Raw genomic sequence first — 17,363 nt, 5'->3', positions numbered from 1 at the left:
GACTAGAAGGCGTCCTCTGGGGATCACTGTAATACACTGACGACCAAAGTAAGGCTGCAACTCATGATTATTACTCTGTATGATTTTCTCAATTCGTCGATAAAAATCTGTACAACATCAGAAAACTTTGAAAAATGCCCATCAGAATATCGTCATCAGAATATCTCGTTTTGTCCAACCAACGGCCAAAAAACCCACAATATTCATTTTAATATAATGTTAGACCCAGAAATGCAGTAAAATATCACTTTTGACTACCTAGAAATAACAAACATTTGGGATTTTTTTTTTGAAAAATGACTTAAACAAGTAACTGAGCATCAAAATAGTTTTCTTTAGACTGATTAATCGACTAATTTTTGCAGATCTAGACCAAAGTATTGAACTTTAAAAAGAGGAAAAGAATTTAAACACATGTTGATAATAACGTTTGTTTTTTGCAAAGAACCATTTCCCCAGTGGTGAAGACCATGAGGATGCAGTTGAAAGCTCCGTAAAGGCATTAAGTATACATACTGAACACCCAAACTCAAACTGTTTTAGCTAGCTGTGATTTCATTGTCATAACAGCGTGTCAGTGTTTCAGTGACCTCACCTTACTATGATTAGGCTCATGAGGCATCTCCGAGGTCACCATGCCGTAGTGATCCAGCTGCCGGCAGGGCTTGCCCACTCCCAGGATCTGCTCCAGGGAGGCATTGGGGGGCGGGCACTGCGACAAGCTGGAGATGACCTGGGCCAAAGGAACCGGGATTTGCTCCTGCTGCCGTTTGTGGTTCATCCCCTGAAAGGATGAGACCATGGACTCGGCCCCGTGCTGCTGCCCGCTACGCCCGAGCAAACCACTTCCGCTGATAGTGTAATCTGCATTGTCAATGTCAGGCATACTATAATCCATGCAAGAATCTAGTGAGGTGTTTGTAAGAGGTTTTTGGCTGTTATCAAGGCAGGGGTTGCTGCCCAGACTCTCACTGAATCCGAAGTCCTGCCACTGGGATTTCCCGGCTGAATGCTCCGTGCTGGAGATGCCGCACAGTCCGTTGAGGTTGGCCGCCTTCTGTTTGGCATGGCACTGCTGCGAGACCTGGTTCTGCATCCTCGGTTGCTTCTGCTGAAGGTAGCGTTGATGTGTCTGCTGCTGATGGAGCTCGCCATCCAGCTCTGAGGCCTTGCCATTGAAAATAGTCTGTTGTTTGTTAAAGGGGTCTAGTTGTATCCCTGCACTGGTGAGAATGTCTTGGGCAGTCCACTGTCCGTTGGGAATAGATTGATTTTGCCCCAGCAGCTCTCCGTTGACTATCGTGTTCGCCAAGTGGTCGCTCTGTTGACCCCAGTCATGCGCTACTTTACCTGTTCGCATGTTGAGGTGCTGTTGCATCTGCTGGGACAGCTGGACGATGGGAGCCTGCCCCACCAGGGGAGGCTTATGGTGAGGAAACTGCATTTGCACATTAGCGTCAGAGGTGGGATTACTTTCAGGTATTGACAGTGTTGTGGCTGTCGCTGAGGACGTACTAGGAGGCACCTGTCCTCCGTGCTCTGCGGAATCAGTCTTTCCCTCTATGGAATCGTAGATATATGAAAGGATCTCGTCGTTCGTCAGCAGGTCGTCCAAAGTGGGCACGCGTTCAGGGTCCATCTCAACTCTGATCATCCGCTCATCCAGCAACAGCAGCTCCAGGTCCTCAGCACTCAGCCCCAACCCCTCCAGAGCTCCGAACAGCTCACCGTTTGAACACCCGCCCTCGTCTGCGTCCACAACACCTTGGCTTTCCAAGGAGAGGGAGTCCAGAGTGGCAAGCAGTGGGTCGAAGCTTGTGTTTGGCTCTGTGATGCCTGGACCCACCATGCCGTTGCTTGGCTCGTCCCAGCTTCTGTGCAAGCTGGAGGGTGGTTCGGAGTCAGAGAAACCCATCTGCTCTCCAAAGAAGCTGCTGTGGAAGGACATTTTGGGCTCCAGGGCGGGCTGGCAAACGTACACCGACTCATCCTGACTCATTAACGCCCCCAGGAGGGAGCCAGGGTCCAGACCATCCCTCACCAGCCTGTCAGTCCGGCTCTTCTTCGACTTGCTGCCGTTTTTCTCCAGGCTTCCATCTCTAAAGCCTGCAATGGGATGGTTGGACTGGTAGAGCAGAGCCTCACCTGTAGCGTAGGTAAAGGGTAGATGCATGGAGCGCTTGCGCAAGTGTTCTCCTCCCTCTTCATCCCTACAATGACAGAACACATGATTATCATCTGGAGACCTCACCACGGTATCAACGTTTCCTGCTTGTGTTTGGTTCTTACCCACTTTCCCATGATTGAGGGTGTTTATAGGTGTCACACATGTTTAAAAATGTGTCGTCACATAACTGAAAGCATGCTTCCCTCTTGGGATAAACTCTTAAAATCTTTGCATAAATCAAGGGATCATAGGAACATACAAAAGAGGCCTCTGGGTGGCGATGATGTAGTCTGGTTTGCCATTCTTGTACACCAGCCTGGCGTTGGCCTGGACCCATTTCCAGCGATTCTCCTTGGTGAGGAGCCTGAACACAGTCAGACCACTCTCTCCAGTCTTCATCACTACACAATATGGAGCACAAACACAGTTATAATGAATGAACTTTGTAAGAAAATTAACATTGCCAAAAGCACTTTTTCATTTCAGCAAGGACAGAGCCAAGAGCTGTTGGTAGAGGGGTAGAAACTCAATGGCTGTAAATCCCAAAAGGTTGCGTTATTTAAGTGTCCAAACTATACAACTGAGTATGTTGATGGCATTTCATACCAAAGTAAAAAAAGAGAGACTTAACATTAATGAGTGAAGCTCTCTCTGGATTCTAGTCCTAGAACCTTAATAGAATACAGGTACAACGCTGGAGTCCTTAATATTACTAAACTGGAAGTCTCCATCGCCCCGACATTTCAAGAGGTGGCTCAACAAGATGCTTTCTATTGCTAGGATGGAACAGATTTGTTATAGCAAATGGCACTCACAAAGGTTTTTCCAGAAGGTGTGGAAGCCATTTTTGACAATGCTCGATGAGACCCAACTACTAGTCTGTGTAATCTCTGTCTTCATCCGTATACTATACTGATATACTGAGTCTGGCTCCTCCACCCATGTTCTTTTGTCTTATTTACGTCTGTTTTCTTGTTCAGTTCTGTTTTGCACTAGTTTTGTCATGTATGATTCTCCTGGCAGACGGGGGCAGTTTCCTATCTCGCCTGTTTATTTTTCGATACCTTGCTCCTGGAAGTCTCTTTGTCAACTTGTGTAATTGTACTGTGTGCTTCGTCTATTGTGTTTGTTGTGTTGTGTGTGCTTGTACTAATTGTTGTACTAGTTGCTGATGGCGAGTTAAGGTCACCAGAAACATTAGCAGTCATCTCTAGGAACCATGAGTATCAACAGGAACCTTGAGGAACCTTTGGATGAACATGAACCAAAGTGTTTGATTGACGACCCAACTGACTGACATCCTCTCAGGAGTTATTAGTTATTACAAATATTTTCAGTAATGTGCTTCCACTGCTTTATATTACAAATTACTCACTGCTTGGATCATGGGGACTTACACAAGATCATCTTGATATAAAAAAATGCCTTAAGCCGCCAGCAACACTCCAGAACTTTATTAGACCAACACATTTCAGCTTGTGGCCTTCATCAGGGTCATCACAAAACATATCACAAGTAACATGTAATTAAGACAGGTATGAGAAGAAAAAATATAAAACAGTTTATCATATGTGGACATACACATCTCTGCCTATGGGGCTTCTTCAAAGATAAGTTTGGCCTGTGGTCATGTGGCTTCAGGCCAATCGACGTCTCAGGCTGGTGGGGAATGTCCAACAGAGGACATGGGTGCCACCGTGTTTAGTGCACAGTCTGGAGAAGTGCACCTTAAGGGTTGTAAAAAAGGGACCTTGTCCCAAAATGTGTCCATGTGACGGGGCAAAGCCACCCTCCCCAACTTTGCTTACTTTGTGTCTTCCCTTTAGCCCTATGTCAGAATCCATAAACCTGGTGCTCCGTGCAGTCATCCTTTTGTACAATTTTGAGAAGGATGAAAAGTAAATTTGGAAGGTGAGTAAAGCCACAAACCCGACTCTAACATGATATAAAGTCAGGCTGAATGGAAGAGATCAGAGAGTCTGTGCTGGGAAGAGGACACCAAGCATGCGAGGTGTTAAAGACAAAAATGAATACAAAGATAATCGGCAAACCCTGATCCTTGCGCTCCAGTGACGAGAGAGTGGTCGGTAACATATCTGTGCTCTGAAGTGTTTGTGTGTCGTCACTGTTGTATGGATCATCTCTGATGTTTTGCTCATGCAGTGGATTTGTGGGCCCTATCCTCTCCTCTGGCAGCTCTGCAGCTTTGCTCAATCTGCTCCATAATCCAGCAGGATTACTTGTGAAAGCTGTCTGAACTCTCTGACCAGGTTCAACTGGACCTCTTCAACTTTTTTTTTTTTTTTTTTTTTGGCAGGACTGAATCTAAAATAGCAACATGGCTCTGTCATATAAACACCAAAGACTAACCATTTCTTATTACATTAGAAAACAGCTTCAGACCTCATAACAACCACCTCTTTTATGCAACCTTAACCCTGTGTTAACATGCAGCCAGCTTAATTGTCAAGACAGCAGTATAGAGGATTATGCTCTTTTCAGAATCGTATAAAATCTGATAAACTGCTACTTGTGTGTCTTTGAGAGTAGTTTCACTTCAGCACACTGTGCATCCTTTGATATCTTTGAGTTTTTTTTTAATTGTTACCCAATAAAGTTTCCTTAAATGTTTCCCCATTGTTTCTTGTCAGCTCCTGTCTAATAAAAATAAAATACCCCCCCCCCCAAAAAAATACTTTAAAGATATGGTGAATGACCCTCTCATCAATCTGTTTGGAGCTTTTTGTCATTTATTTTCACTGAGCTGATGCTGACCAGTCGACCTGGAAGCGGCAGTGAAGTTAAAGACTGAATAGCACAAAATGAATGACGTCAATAAAAAAACATTTTCCTGGCATCAAATTCTGCCTAAATATATGTTGAAGAAGGGTTTTATAGCTTGGTTGGCGCGGTGACACAACTTACTTCTGACATGGTTCTCTGCACAGTACAACATATCTGCTGCATGGATGAACTGGTAGCCGGATCCTCGTACGCGCAGCTCAGCCTCTGTGTACCCCAAAACTATCTTCCCCCTGTGCAAAAAGACAATAAGTTACTCATCATTGATCATATATGACTGAACTAGTGAACAACTTCATAGGATGTAACATTAAGTTCTGATGTTACTGCTTTAGCCTCCCAAAAACAACCATCTCAACGAGCCAAGTGTCAGTAAACAGTAAAACAGAAGTTTCATTACTTTGCATCGCAGGCCAAGGGTGTGAAGTCCAGCTTGTGTTTGGTTCTGAAGATCATGTTCTTGGTCCTGATCTCCAGGATGGACGGAGGCTGCAGAGGAGTGGCGATGGCAAAGAGGGCGAGCTGCGGCGGCGCCTTCCCTCCGTTCTCTTGCCGCTGGTTCTGTCCGTGCAGGAACTTGAGCCGGCCCTGGATGTTCAACGCCTGGAAAGCAGTTTAGAACCGTTTTTCAAATGTGCAAATATCTGAAAGGCCCATTCATTCACTTGCACAAAATAATACAAAGTAGGCGCTCATCATAGCAAGGCGTTACTCTGACTGGCGTGTCCGTCCTCGGGTATCACTGGAGTGTGTTTTAGGAAAATATCCCCCATCCCCTTTGCCTGTGTCAGATTGGTTTGACTACTCTACTGTAAGTCTGTGACACCCATGGCCTTCAGCTTAATCCAGTTCTCTGCTGTCCATCCATATGCTCACTACGCCCACAACACTTGGCTTTTTTTTGTTTTTTTACCAAAATGTCACTAAAAATACTGATTCACACTCAATCCTTCTCTCAGCCTGAAGCTATTTTTTAAACCTTTGAAGCATTTAAAAAGACCATGTTCTTCTTCATGTCTCTTAAAACCGTTAAATGACTGACTGTAGTAGTATTTTCTGTGATCTACAAAGCGACGCGTCTCATTGAGACAAATCCAAGTTTTCTCTCAGTCGCTGTGTGACGCGTGACCTACCAGAAAGCCGGAGGAGTTGTCCAGCAGGCAGCGGAAACGACACACGAAGCTCCTCTCCAGGAAGGACGAGTTTTCAGGGGGAAGCTGTTCGGGGTTGTAGGTGACCAGAGCGGAGCTGCTGTCAGGTTCCATATCTGTGGGAAACAAAATATGAGCCACAATGATTATTCAGTATATGCAGTTTTAATGTGAGAATCTGGTGTTAAAACTGCAGCAGAAGTAACAATTTAATTATATTTATGGACAATATTTTATATGTTTATTCTACAAGGACTATGATTCTTCATGTGACAGTGGTACTGTGGATGTTTACTGGACATTTGTGTGTGTGTGTGTGTGTAGTTGATATATTTGTTGGTTGTAATAAAACTAAAGCCATAAAAAAAAAAACTATAACATTTTTAATTCACTCAGAAAAACACATCTTTGTATCAGTCTATAGCTGCAACAGCAGGTTGTCCACTAATCAGAAGGTTGGTGGTTCGATCCCCGGCTCCTCCAGGTCGCATGTGGAATCAGATTCCTCCAGTTCATATATTACACATCATGGTCTCATATTACAGAACTTAAGTAAGTTTAACGGTATCTTTATTAATATTTGTTTGAATATGCACTGAGCTCCTCTACAGTGTAATCTTCATGTTCCACAGTGAAGCAGTGTTTCCTGATTTATTGTCTGTTGTTATACCTTCATGATGTCATAACTGTGACATTGACCTGGCTTCAAGCTGCCGTCCGTATTTATGCTTATGCTTTAATGTTGTCTCATATCATCAGCTGCCGTCCACTGTAGAAAATACACTTATGTAATGATGCCTTGAGCTAGATCTGACCTAACACACCAAGTGACTGCATTTGTTGTAGCTACGGGGGTGGGGGTGGGGTGGGGTGGGGGGTCGGTGCAGGAGCGGGTGAGCTCTGTCAGGGGCTGTGGGTCTTAACCTAAACACATTGCTCAGAACCAAAGCACACAGACATAAGCATCTTAAAACCCAAATACAGATCTGGGACCAGTTCACCTCATAAGCCACAGTGAAGATTACAGGGTCATGTGACCTGACCTGAGGATGGTCTTACAGTTTAATGCCTCAACTGTGTGTACTTAACCCTCTGATATTGATGTCCAAATGTGTTTGCTCACACTCTCTCTCTCTCTCTCTCTCTCACACACACTCTCTCTCTCTCTCTCTCACACACACACACACACTCTCTCTCTCTCTCTCACACACTCTCTCTCTCTCTCTCACACACACACACACTCTCTCTCTCTCTCTCTCACACACACACGCGCACGTGCACACACACTGAGGGCTGCAGAAGAGTGCAGCACATTCAGCAGTGCTACAGATTTTTGGGATGAAACTGCAGAAAGAAGATTCAAATCTTCCTATTAATTATTTAAACTCTGTGTTTTTAGAAGCACAGGAAGTTTTACTGAAAGACGTTTTTGATTGGACGAAAACCTGGACACCTGTTCAGAGTGCATGTAAGGTCAAACCAGCTTCCAGGCTGCAGTGCAATATAGTGTCTGTGCATATGCAAATAAAATGTGCATGACCTCCAACAGCTTGCAGTTCCCAGTCTGCACAGTGTTTCTTCACATGGTCAGGGTTAGATGTTTCTATGCAAATGTTTCTGATTTATTTGCATAAAATAATCAAATTCAGAAACACTGTTCAAGCTCAAGTCAAATACTGTTCAACCTTTAAGTGACAACTCCTTGATTTGGTGTGTTGTTTCCACTTCAGACCAGAGTATCCAGTCCAAACAGGACCTCACGGTTCTGTTGTGGTCGTAATGAAAGGCTCACGTAGGGAGGGAGGAGGGATCACCTTGGGGGGAGTCCTGGGTAACGGCAGACGCAGCGGCAGGAGGATTCAGAGCCCAGTGCAAGTTTCTCCTGAGCTCCTGCTGGTCCTCTGTGTGGACCAGCTCATACACACTCTGGTGCATGACGTCCGTCTGAGAGGAGAAAAGAGACGGAGAATCAGCCCATGACATAGAGACACAGGTTTATAGGTAAAATTATACACCTGAAAAAGAAATGGGAGTCATCATTGTTTACAAAGGTCAGTCATTATGTACCTGATATTAATAATCCAAAAGCAACAAATCCATAATAAAAATATGAATCATATTATCCCAGTGACCAGACTTACGTTTTATTAAATAATTATGCATCTCTTTACAGCGATGCCCCTGCAGGGGAAATTAATCTTTTCTCATGTCGCTATCAATGAGCTGATTAAATCTTTTACAGCCAACACTTGCTGCAAAGTGGCTTTCAAGATAATGACAAACAAATGGGTTTATATTAAATTACTTCAATATTCAACTCCTTTTTTCCTTTATGTGAAAACACTCTAAGGCGACATCAACAATGATTTGTTTTAGTTTTAAAATGCATCACTTCTGTTGTGTTTACGCCACATTCACTACCCTAAAACGCCCGGTGTTCATGAATGGTCATGTGATATGAGTTTTCCGGTGTGTCAGTATGGACGGAGATCATTTCTGCTACGGAGCTAAAACGCTCGACTGGACGAAGATCGGTTTGTTTTAAAGCGCCGTTTCAAAAAGAAAATTCATGAGCGTGGATGTAGCTTAAGCCTTATGTCATATCCAGTAGTTTGTGTCCAATGTGACTGTTTCTTTAAATGATGAATAAAAACTACAAAAAGGTTCAAACTTCTCTGGATATCTGCTGTCAAACTTCACTTAAGTTGCTCGTTGTCTTGGCAGGTCAATGTTAGCATGTTCGATGTAGCTGCCAGGAGTTGCTGTGGGGTTTGTAGTGAAGAGCTGTTCAGTGGTTGACACAGTGTTTCTAGGTGGTTAATGTTCAGGTGGTTGCTAAATACTCACTAAGGCATTATTAGATGGTTATAAGGGTTTTTCTGAATGTTCTCATTGTGTTGCACGTTATGGATATTCTGGGTAGTTGCTAGAGAGGAGCTACTAGCTAACTCGGTGTGCTACTCTAATGCTCCTGCAGAGGTAGTGCTATTTTAGTGGTAGGTTAGTACAGCAGCCGTGTCAGTATTAGTAGCAGCTGTCACATGTGGCTCCAGCAGTTTGCATGAGGAAAGTCTCTCCAAAACATTGCGTTCAAAAGCAAAGTTCCCTTTTTGGATGGCTACCGAAAGTCAGGAAAGGTGCACTCAGCCGAGGCTCCGTGTGTGCTGCTCAGCTGAGCTGCAGGGCAGAGATGTGTTGCTCAAAGCAGCTCACTCCTGCGACTAGTGGTTTCTACAAAAGGCCAAGCTATAAATAGGTCAGGTCTTTTTTTTGCTGCTGTTTTGAGCCTCTGACTCTGCACCATGCAGGGAGTAGACCAATGGATCGAGCAAGACCCCCGAGCTGCTCCCAGCAGATGTTGCACGCAAGCCGTCCATCGAGACCCCGCTATCGACCGCAGACACAGAGCTTCTAAGATGTTTAATACGATAACGTACCTGCCTCTGTGGATTTGCACCTCTCTGTGTCGACCCATGCTCCACAAAATACAGGAGTTAAATCATGGCGAGGTTAGATGCTAAACTAACGGGTTAAAATGTTAAAGATGCTGGAACAATCACCCAGCTCTCTGATTTTGTAAATGTTAATTAATCTCTAGAGTGATGATTATATGCAGACATGATTATGTGCATGTGACAAGGTAGCCAAGCTAGCAGTAGCCCTGTTCTAACACTGATTACAGGAGCTGAACCTGTATGAACCTGAACTTGTATGAGCTCTTGTGATCCAGACACAGCGGCTATTTCTGTGTCAGACTTCTGTACCTTCACCACAATAGGACGACAGGAGGTTTCCCATTAACCCTTCGCTGTTTCTCTTGCTAATTGTGATTATGTTATCACTGTTGTGGAGAATGTTCGGACGGTTACTGGAGGCAACAGGAAACAGAAAAACACTGGTTGTGATACGATACCTGGTGGAAGCCCAAGTAGTCCTGGATGGTGTGAGAGGAGAAGAAGATGGTGCCACTGGCTGTGAGGACCAGGACAAAACCGTTGAGAGCCTGCGGGTCAAACAGAGGATGCACACACACAGTTAGCACAGTTATCATTCATTCTGTAAGAGCTTTCATTATGGAAACAAAGAAACACATCGTCATTGGCACAAGGTCACCTGTGTCAGTAATATGGCAGAGCTCTGTGCATTTGCTGGGAATCCACTCCACTATTACGCCTTAGTCAGCAAAGATATATGAAGCATACAGACATGTACACAGTGTGTGAGGCAATCAACTCTCTGCCTTTACAGCTGTTCTACAAAAGTAGGTTATTTAATTTTTATAAAGGGGGCCGTGGCTGCAGTTGTTGTAGAGAGTGGATCTGCAGGTTTGTGATGACAAGATGACAGCGCTACAGTAAACTCATTCAAATCATAAAGAAAAAAGGGAAAAAGAGAAAGGAGAGAGGAAAAGGAAAATGAAGTAGCATGTTAGGTGAAATGGAGCGCACTCATTGTGTCTCTTCAAAAGGGGAACAGCTGGTCCAACATTTCCACCTCACTAAACGCACACGTGCCCTCCCCCGGTATGAGAACATTTGGTAAATAAAACACACTGACAGACATGTACCAAACAAAACGCAAACAAACACGACCGTCCTCATCACAGAGCCACAGCCGCTCGTACGAGCGCAGCCGTCTCTTCCCTAAATCAGCCCACGGGGGCGCAGGGATGACTAACGCCGGAGACGCCATGTTATTCTTTGTGATAATAGAAACCAGTGATTCACCTCAATTGTCCGCGAGATAGAGTAAACACAAGCGAGCAAATGTCAGGGCTGAGGTTCTCATGTAAACAGCAACCAAACATATTCTAAAAAATCTGTTTTCGAGCCACATGTTTCAGCTTTTAGTTACTTTTAATGCACTAATGTTAAAATATTCAAGCTCTTGTGTAATATCCCTCCAAACTTTATTCAAATGTAGAAAACAAAATCGGAGAAATGCTGCGTTGCTACTGGAAGCCGATGTGACGTGAAAGGTTGCGCAACAGTCCGCAAATTGGGCAACACAGTCTGCTCATGTGAACTTGTTGACCTCCCATCTGCAAATGATTTGCTGCAGTCGTCAGACCGAGCTGGGGAGAAGTGAGGGCTCACAAGTCTCTCTCTCTACATAGAGAGAGAGACAGAGAGAGAGAGAGAGAGAGAGAGAGCAGGTTGTCGTCTGTTGTCAACAACGACCGGTTCTGTGTGTTTATTGTTGAATAATGACTAAAGAAGTGACAACACAATTAAAACATTTCGCCACGTTTCCTCCATTTTCAGCCTGAATAATTGAAACGTTCACTGCTCTTCTATAATTCACGACTGTCTGATGCGAAGAACGGCGAAGAAACCGGCTCAGACTCGAGGGGTTCAGAAATAAACCTGTGTCCGTGGACGGCTCGCTGTCCATCTCCCCCTTTCATCCTGAGGAGGAGGAGGAGGAGGAGGAGGAAGAGGAGGAGGAGGAAGAGGAGGAAGAGACCCCCTGTGGAACACTCACCTCCTGACTGAGTCTGTTTCTCCAAATGAGCTTTCATTTCTCATTACCAACAAGCTGGGGAAACGTGGGGCTTATCATAAGAACGAAAACCTCCCTGCTCGGGTCGGGGGAACGGCTGCTTCCTCTCCTCTCCTGGAATGCCAGTGTGATGCACATTGGGAGGAACTGGACTGGAAAATCAATGACTCCAGCAGATCCCAAAAAGATCTGGCAGCCGGCGAGCTCGCCCTCTACTCAATCACACATACAGAACAGAGGGCACAGAACCCCCGTGAACCACGAGAGGTTGGGTTTTTTTTTTTTTGTTTTTTCCCTTTCCACTGGAATGGAAAACAGGTCCATCGATCGCCTTTTCTTAAAACGCAGAACAGTGACCTGAAATTCGGTAAAATGTCCAGAGGTTCCGGGGGCGGGGAGGGGGGGCGGGGGGGGGGGGGGGGTGTTGATGCTCTCGCTCTGTTTTTGCTCTACTTCACTGGCTCCGTTAGCTCTGCTTATTGTGGACTTCAAGTCACTTTATTCACCGTCACTGCACAGTGGAAGCATTTATCCACTGCAGAGGTTACTGAACGGCGAAGCTGTGGACCCAGATGTATAAACTATATATTATTGACCATTATTCGATCGACGCAGCTTCTCTAGCCTTTATGGCACTGATCACATGACGCTACGCAGCCAATCACTGCGACTCGAGTCAGTGAGTGAGACGATGTAAGTGGATCTGACACTGAGGCATTATCTGTTAGCGTCGGACGGAGCCAAGCTAGCTGTTCTGCATCGCTAAGCTAACCTATTAGCTTCATATTTTACCATACGGGAAAATGGTATCAATTCACTCATCAAGAAGTGAATATCATAGTTTCTAAAATGTCAAACTATTCCTTTAAATGTGATCGAAACTGACAAATGGCCAAAGCTCCATGAAGATGACTCGGGTTGTAAAAGCAAAACCCCTGAAATTTCCTTCAGGATGACAATGACGATAATTTGAGGAGTAATAGGCCGAAGTCGGGTCAAATCATCCCTGAAATATCCGTTCAAATGAATCCATATTCACAGATGATGATATGATGAGTCCCGGGCACAAGTCGAATCCAGCAGCAGACTGGTGTGACTGAACAGTGCACTAATGTTTCATGAGGGCACAGCAGACAGTGCCAGACGTATTGAGTGGTAAGCCGCCCTGAGCCTCTGAGCCCCTGTCATTGGCCTAAATAGATTTTGGGCACTTATCAGGAAGAAGAAAAAAAAAAAAAGAAAAAAAAGAAAATAAAACATGGGCGGTCCAGACTCACAAATTAAATCGGTGCCGTTGCCCATCCACAGACACTGGCCTTCAATAGCATAACAAACGTAGTTATAGCAACAAACAATCTCAGATATTGAATTGAAAAAGGAATTAAATAGATGACACAGAACAGACGACTGTGGGTGGAGCAGAAATAACAACAGATGCAGTTTGAACACTGACCTGCAGCAGGAGTTCACCCTCAGGGATCTTGGCCTCCACCTCTGTTTTACTGTCGTCATCATTTGCACTGGGCGGAGTCACACCGTTTCGACTGGTCAGGGCGACTGTAGAGAGGGGGGGAGACGGGGGGGGGTTAGACGGGCTTTAGTCCTGTGATAATGTTTGCAAAGCACTGCTGTGACTGTCAGACTGCCTTATGCTTCATACGCTGAAGATGCTGCCGACACGTCTGCTCCCGGCTCATGAAACATTCACCACATGGAACCTGAAAAGTCTGATTCCCCAAAACCAGACCTTTTATTTTGTCTAACTTAGTTATGTCATAGTTACTATGACATCAGAGCGTCGGTGATAAAAATTACAACAGAAGAAAAAAAACTTTTGTTATTTCAGTCCCTCCAGAGACTCTGCTGTCCTACAGCACTGAACTGTTCACACCTACTGTCCCTCTAACCCTGACACATATTTTATTTTACAAACTACAAAAAGAAAGTCAATTGCAACTAATCCATTCTTTAAGCATTAATGCCAACAACTAACTACTTTCAGCCTGAGGACTTGTTCCTCTGCTTTGTCTCATGTGACAGTAAACTGAATATTATTTTGATGTTGGACAGTTGGTTCGACCAAACAAGCAACGTGAAGGTGATTTAAAAAGCTGTGAAGGGCATTTCCACGTTATTTTGACACTGTTTAGACCAAACCGTCATCAGTTAGTCAGGAAGACAATATAACCCTAATGTTGTGTTTGGGGTCCTGGAGACTCTGGCTTTTGTTAATCACATAAATGATTCATGACTTTTCCTAATTGAATAAAATTAGCTCATAAACATGATTTTTGCTGTTGATATTTCAGACAAAATGCTTTTATAATGATCACAACGAGGCAAATATAAAGCCTATTATGTCAAGAATCGAGACCACGGGATCTGAGGGAGGAGAGCACGGGAGGATTCGATTGATCACAAGTGAATTAAACATAAATACTCAAAACCCATTGTAATGAAAACAGTGATTACTCAGATTTTATCTTTGTGCTTTTGTTTTTATTCAGATTTTTGGGCATCGGAGTGGTAATCCCTTTTCATACATATTAATCTCTAAAATATGTGGACCGCTGCACTGTTTTGGACAAAATGAACATGGAATGAAACATTTAGAGCTGCTGCTGATTTCAAAGCCTGAACTTGAAAACAACTAAGTGTGTTTCCAAGTAGAAAGCGAAAGACTATTTCTAAATAATTATGTATTTATTGTATCTATTATCATTTCCCATTAAAGGAAACTCTCAGGGTCTTGTCATTATTATATCCGCATGATGCTGAAAATACAAAAAATAAAATGGCAGTTATAATTACCCAGAACTCAGAAGACGTCTCAGATTATTTTGTTTCCAACCATCAAAGATATTCAACGTAACAGAAAGAAAACCAGGTAAAATCTCACATGAGGAAACAGGAAGCAGTGAATTATGGGATTTGTGCTTGAATACTGGTTTAGACGATGGCCGATTTTCAATTTCCTGAAATTAAATTAATCGGCTAATTGTTTCACCACTAGACGGACGGCGAACAAAGGGAGAGAGGGGGAGGACCTGAAACAAAGAACCCAAACTGGAAGCCAGGAACCTAAGTGATCATATGAGATACAGAGTAAACCAGCAGTGCCACGAGTAAACAGCCAGTTAATGTGTTTTTGTCTTTAGAGCTGTGACATGTTTTTCCGCCTTTCATGTTTTAGTGGGTCAAGAACGCCACACTCTAATAATTCTAGCATATGCGATCATCGCCCACGCCATTTGCTCACCCAGTTCGTTGGATTAATGTCACACATTGTTCTCTAAAAAGATTTGATACCAAGATTGTCCGTATGGGAACAGGGTCAGCGGCGTCCAAACCACAAAGCCGTGTCTGCGTGGGAAGGTACGAGCCCATATGCTGTCCAGTGTCTAGCTTGACACTCTGACTCCGCCCCGCCCCTCTGATGGACTCCCTGTTAACCCCTTCGCAGACAACAAAAGATCTGACCCAGAACCCAATCACCCAATCATGTCATACGTCACCTTCGGGGTCAAAGGTCATCGCGGGTCGCGGCACACCGCTCCTGCAGGGGTCAGAGATTAATGTGCTCGACCACTGCTCTCTTTCTCATGACATCACCGCTGCTATCGTCCACATTATAGACGTAACTAATTATATTATAACATCAGCTGCAACTTACAATATATTTTATGATCATTAATCAGCTGATTTATTGATCTGTTGGTGTTTTCAGTCAACAATGCTGAAATCACTCATAGGTGATCCAAATATTTCACTGTCAGTCAGAGAGGAGCAGCTCATCCTCACCACTAGAACCTACATCGTTTCCTCTTTCCCAGTCTTCTTCTCCTCTTTTATGGTGCAGATTGTGAGCTTGTTTATATTGTTAAAAGTCCTCCATGAAGACTATGATCATTGATATGACTTTGCTTGTGTTTTTTATTTGCATTGTACAGCCAATATCCCAGAATACAGTTGGCACCAACCGGCAGCAACAGTGACGACTACGGGGATTTAAAACCAGCGAAATGAGGACCGTCACTGTGTTGTCATAAAATGTCAGATAAGATGGAGACGCTCAGAGGCAGATGACTGTGATTACAGAGGATTATACACGAGGTTCCTCTGAACTCTTATTCCAGGAAACTGATGGATGTTTCCGTCAGAATAGAGTTTCCAGTCCAGATTCTGTCATCTGCTGGAACATATGATGCAAACCAATAGTTACCTCCCTGCTAAGGTTTGCTCTACACTTCCCACTCGTGGTTAAAGCTCCACTTCTACAACTGGGCCGGCTGTGGCTCAGGAGGTACACGCGGGTCGACCACTGATCAGAAGGTCGATGGTTCGTCCCCGGCTCCTCCAGTCCACATGCTGAAGTGTCTCGGCAAGATACTGAACCCCAAATTGTTGCGTCGTTTCCATCAGTGGTGAATGTGCAACTTTTGTGATCTTTAAGACTAGAAAAGCGTAATATTGATGTTCGTTTACTATTTATGCAGGAAGCTGATCAGAGCTGGAGGCTTTTCTCTCTTCTCTCTGGACCTCTAACAAGAGCAGGCGTTTTGTCTTCTGATTGGCTGACTGACTGAGGGTGACGACTGTGTCTTTGTGACATCACAATTTGTGATTTTCTGTGTCTTTTCATCGTCTGAATTGAAGTTCACACACACACACACACGGCTCATGGACGTCACTGTTCTGTGTGAGCAGTGGTCCCTCCACTTGTTTCACCCGGCAGCCCGCTCACCCCTTCTCACGCCTCCAGCACCAGAGCCGACGGGAGGGAAAAAAAAAAAGTAATGATGTCACGCGGGAAAAAGGAGAATCCCATTAGGATGAGAACAGCTGGGGCCACCAGCCAATGAAAAGGCTGGGAGGCAGGGGTAGGAGGGAGGCAGAGGGGGCTGGAGGGGGAGGATCAAGGGCAGTGTAAACTGGAGAGGAGGGGGGGGGGGGCATGAGAATGAGCTGGGCTGAGCTGAGCAAGCAGTAAAGTGCAAATATAGTGTCGCCTGAAGGAGGTTAGCCTCATCTCGCTCGAACGTGGCAACAAACCACTCTGGAAGAGACGAGAAGCTTTCCTGCGCAGCTCTGCTTCTTGACTCTCGTGTGAAACGCAGCTTCACAGCAACACGACACTTCTCTCTGTCTCATTCTGCCCTGACTCTTAATTTGAGAGTATAATCTTTGTGTTCTGTTGACATCAGCTTTACTTCCTTGTTGTTCTGGAGCCTCACAGATCCTATCTTTTGTGTAAAGAGTATAAAGTAAACTGTTTTTCTACTTTAAATACAGAAATGTTCTTATGTTCTTCTGACCTTTTTTTTTTTTTTTTTTAAAGAAGGAAGAAAAGAAGCCGGTAACGCCACTTCCTTCACCACAAACTGGGCTTTCACATTAACTGAACACGATACAAATTAGTACTGAGCAGACTGCTGTTTCACCGAATCATACATGAACAAAATATGTGTATAATTGTGCAGAAATGTTTTGTTATCTCTACACAGTGATATGCGAGCTTACAGTATGTTGGGCTCAGAGAGGTTCTTTTATAAACTAAACTATTATATAAACTCCAGTAACATAAATCCAAATAGATCATCATTTTGGATGTGGTGAGGGGTAATTGGCTCGTAAGTGATCTGACATGAGCAGGTGTAAAGTCTGCTGTACTTTAACCATGTTTTTACGAGTCTGTCCTGTTTTATAGGTGACGTCTGAAATACATCAACAGCAAAAAATCA

General features: G+C 44.2%; 1 protein-coding gene across 1 annotated transcript in view; it reads right to left on the bottom strand.

The window, feature by feature from the left end:
* LOC111218321 (aryl hydrocarbon receptor-like) overlaps positions 1-17,363 on the bottom strand; it is a 42,260-nt gene that overhangs the window by 4,668 nt on the left and 20,229 nt on the right. The window contains exons 3-10 of the mRNA XM_022740571.1: positions 13,076-13,179; positions 10,034-10,123; positions 7,935-8,064; positions 6,103-6,236; positions 5,370-5,572; positions 5,093-5,202; positions 2,427-2,568; positions 596-2,210 (exon numbers count right to left, since the gene is read on the bottom strand). Of these exons, the coding sequence (XP_022596292.1) occupies positions 596-2,210; positions 2,427-2,568; positions 5,093-5,202; positions 5,370-5,572; positions 6,103-6,236; positions 7,935-8,064; positions 10,034-10,123; positions 13,076-13,179 (2,528 nt within the window). The remainder of the gene's footprint in view (positions 1-595; positions 2,211-2,426; positions 2,569-5,092; positions 5,203-5,369; positions 5,573-6,102; positions 6,237-7,934; positions 8,065-10,033; positions 10,124-13,075; positions 13,180-17,363) is intronic.

The sequence above is a fragment of the Seriola dumerili genome, unplaced genomic scaffold (genome assembly GCF_002260705.1).
Source record: "Seriola dumerili isolate Sdu_G_001 unplaced genomic scaffold, Sdu_1.0 BDQW01000052.1, whole genome shotgun sequence".
NCBI lineage: Eukaryota > Metazoa > Chordata > Actinopteri > Carangiformes > Carangidae > Seriola > Seriola dumerili.
The sequence above is the reverse complement of the archived record's forward strand: the minus strand, read 5'-3'. Positions and strand labels throughout refer to the sequence as shown.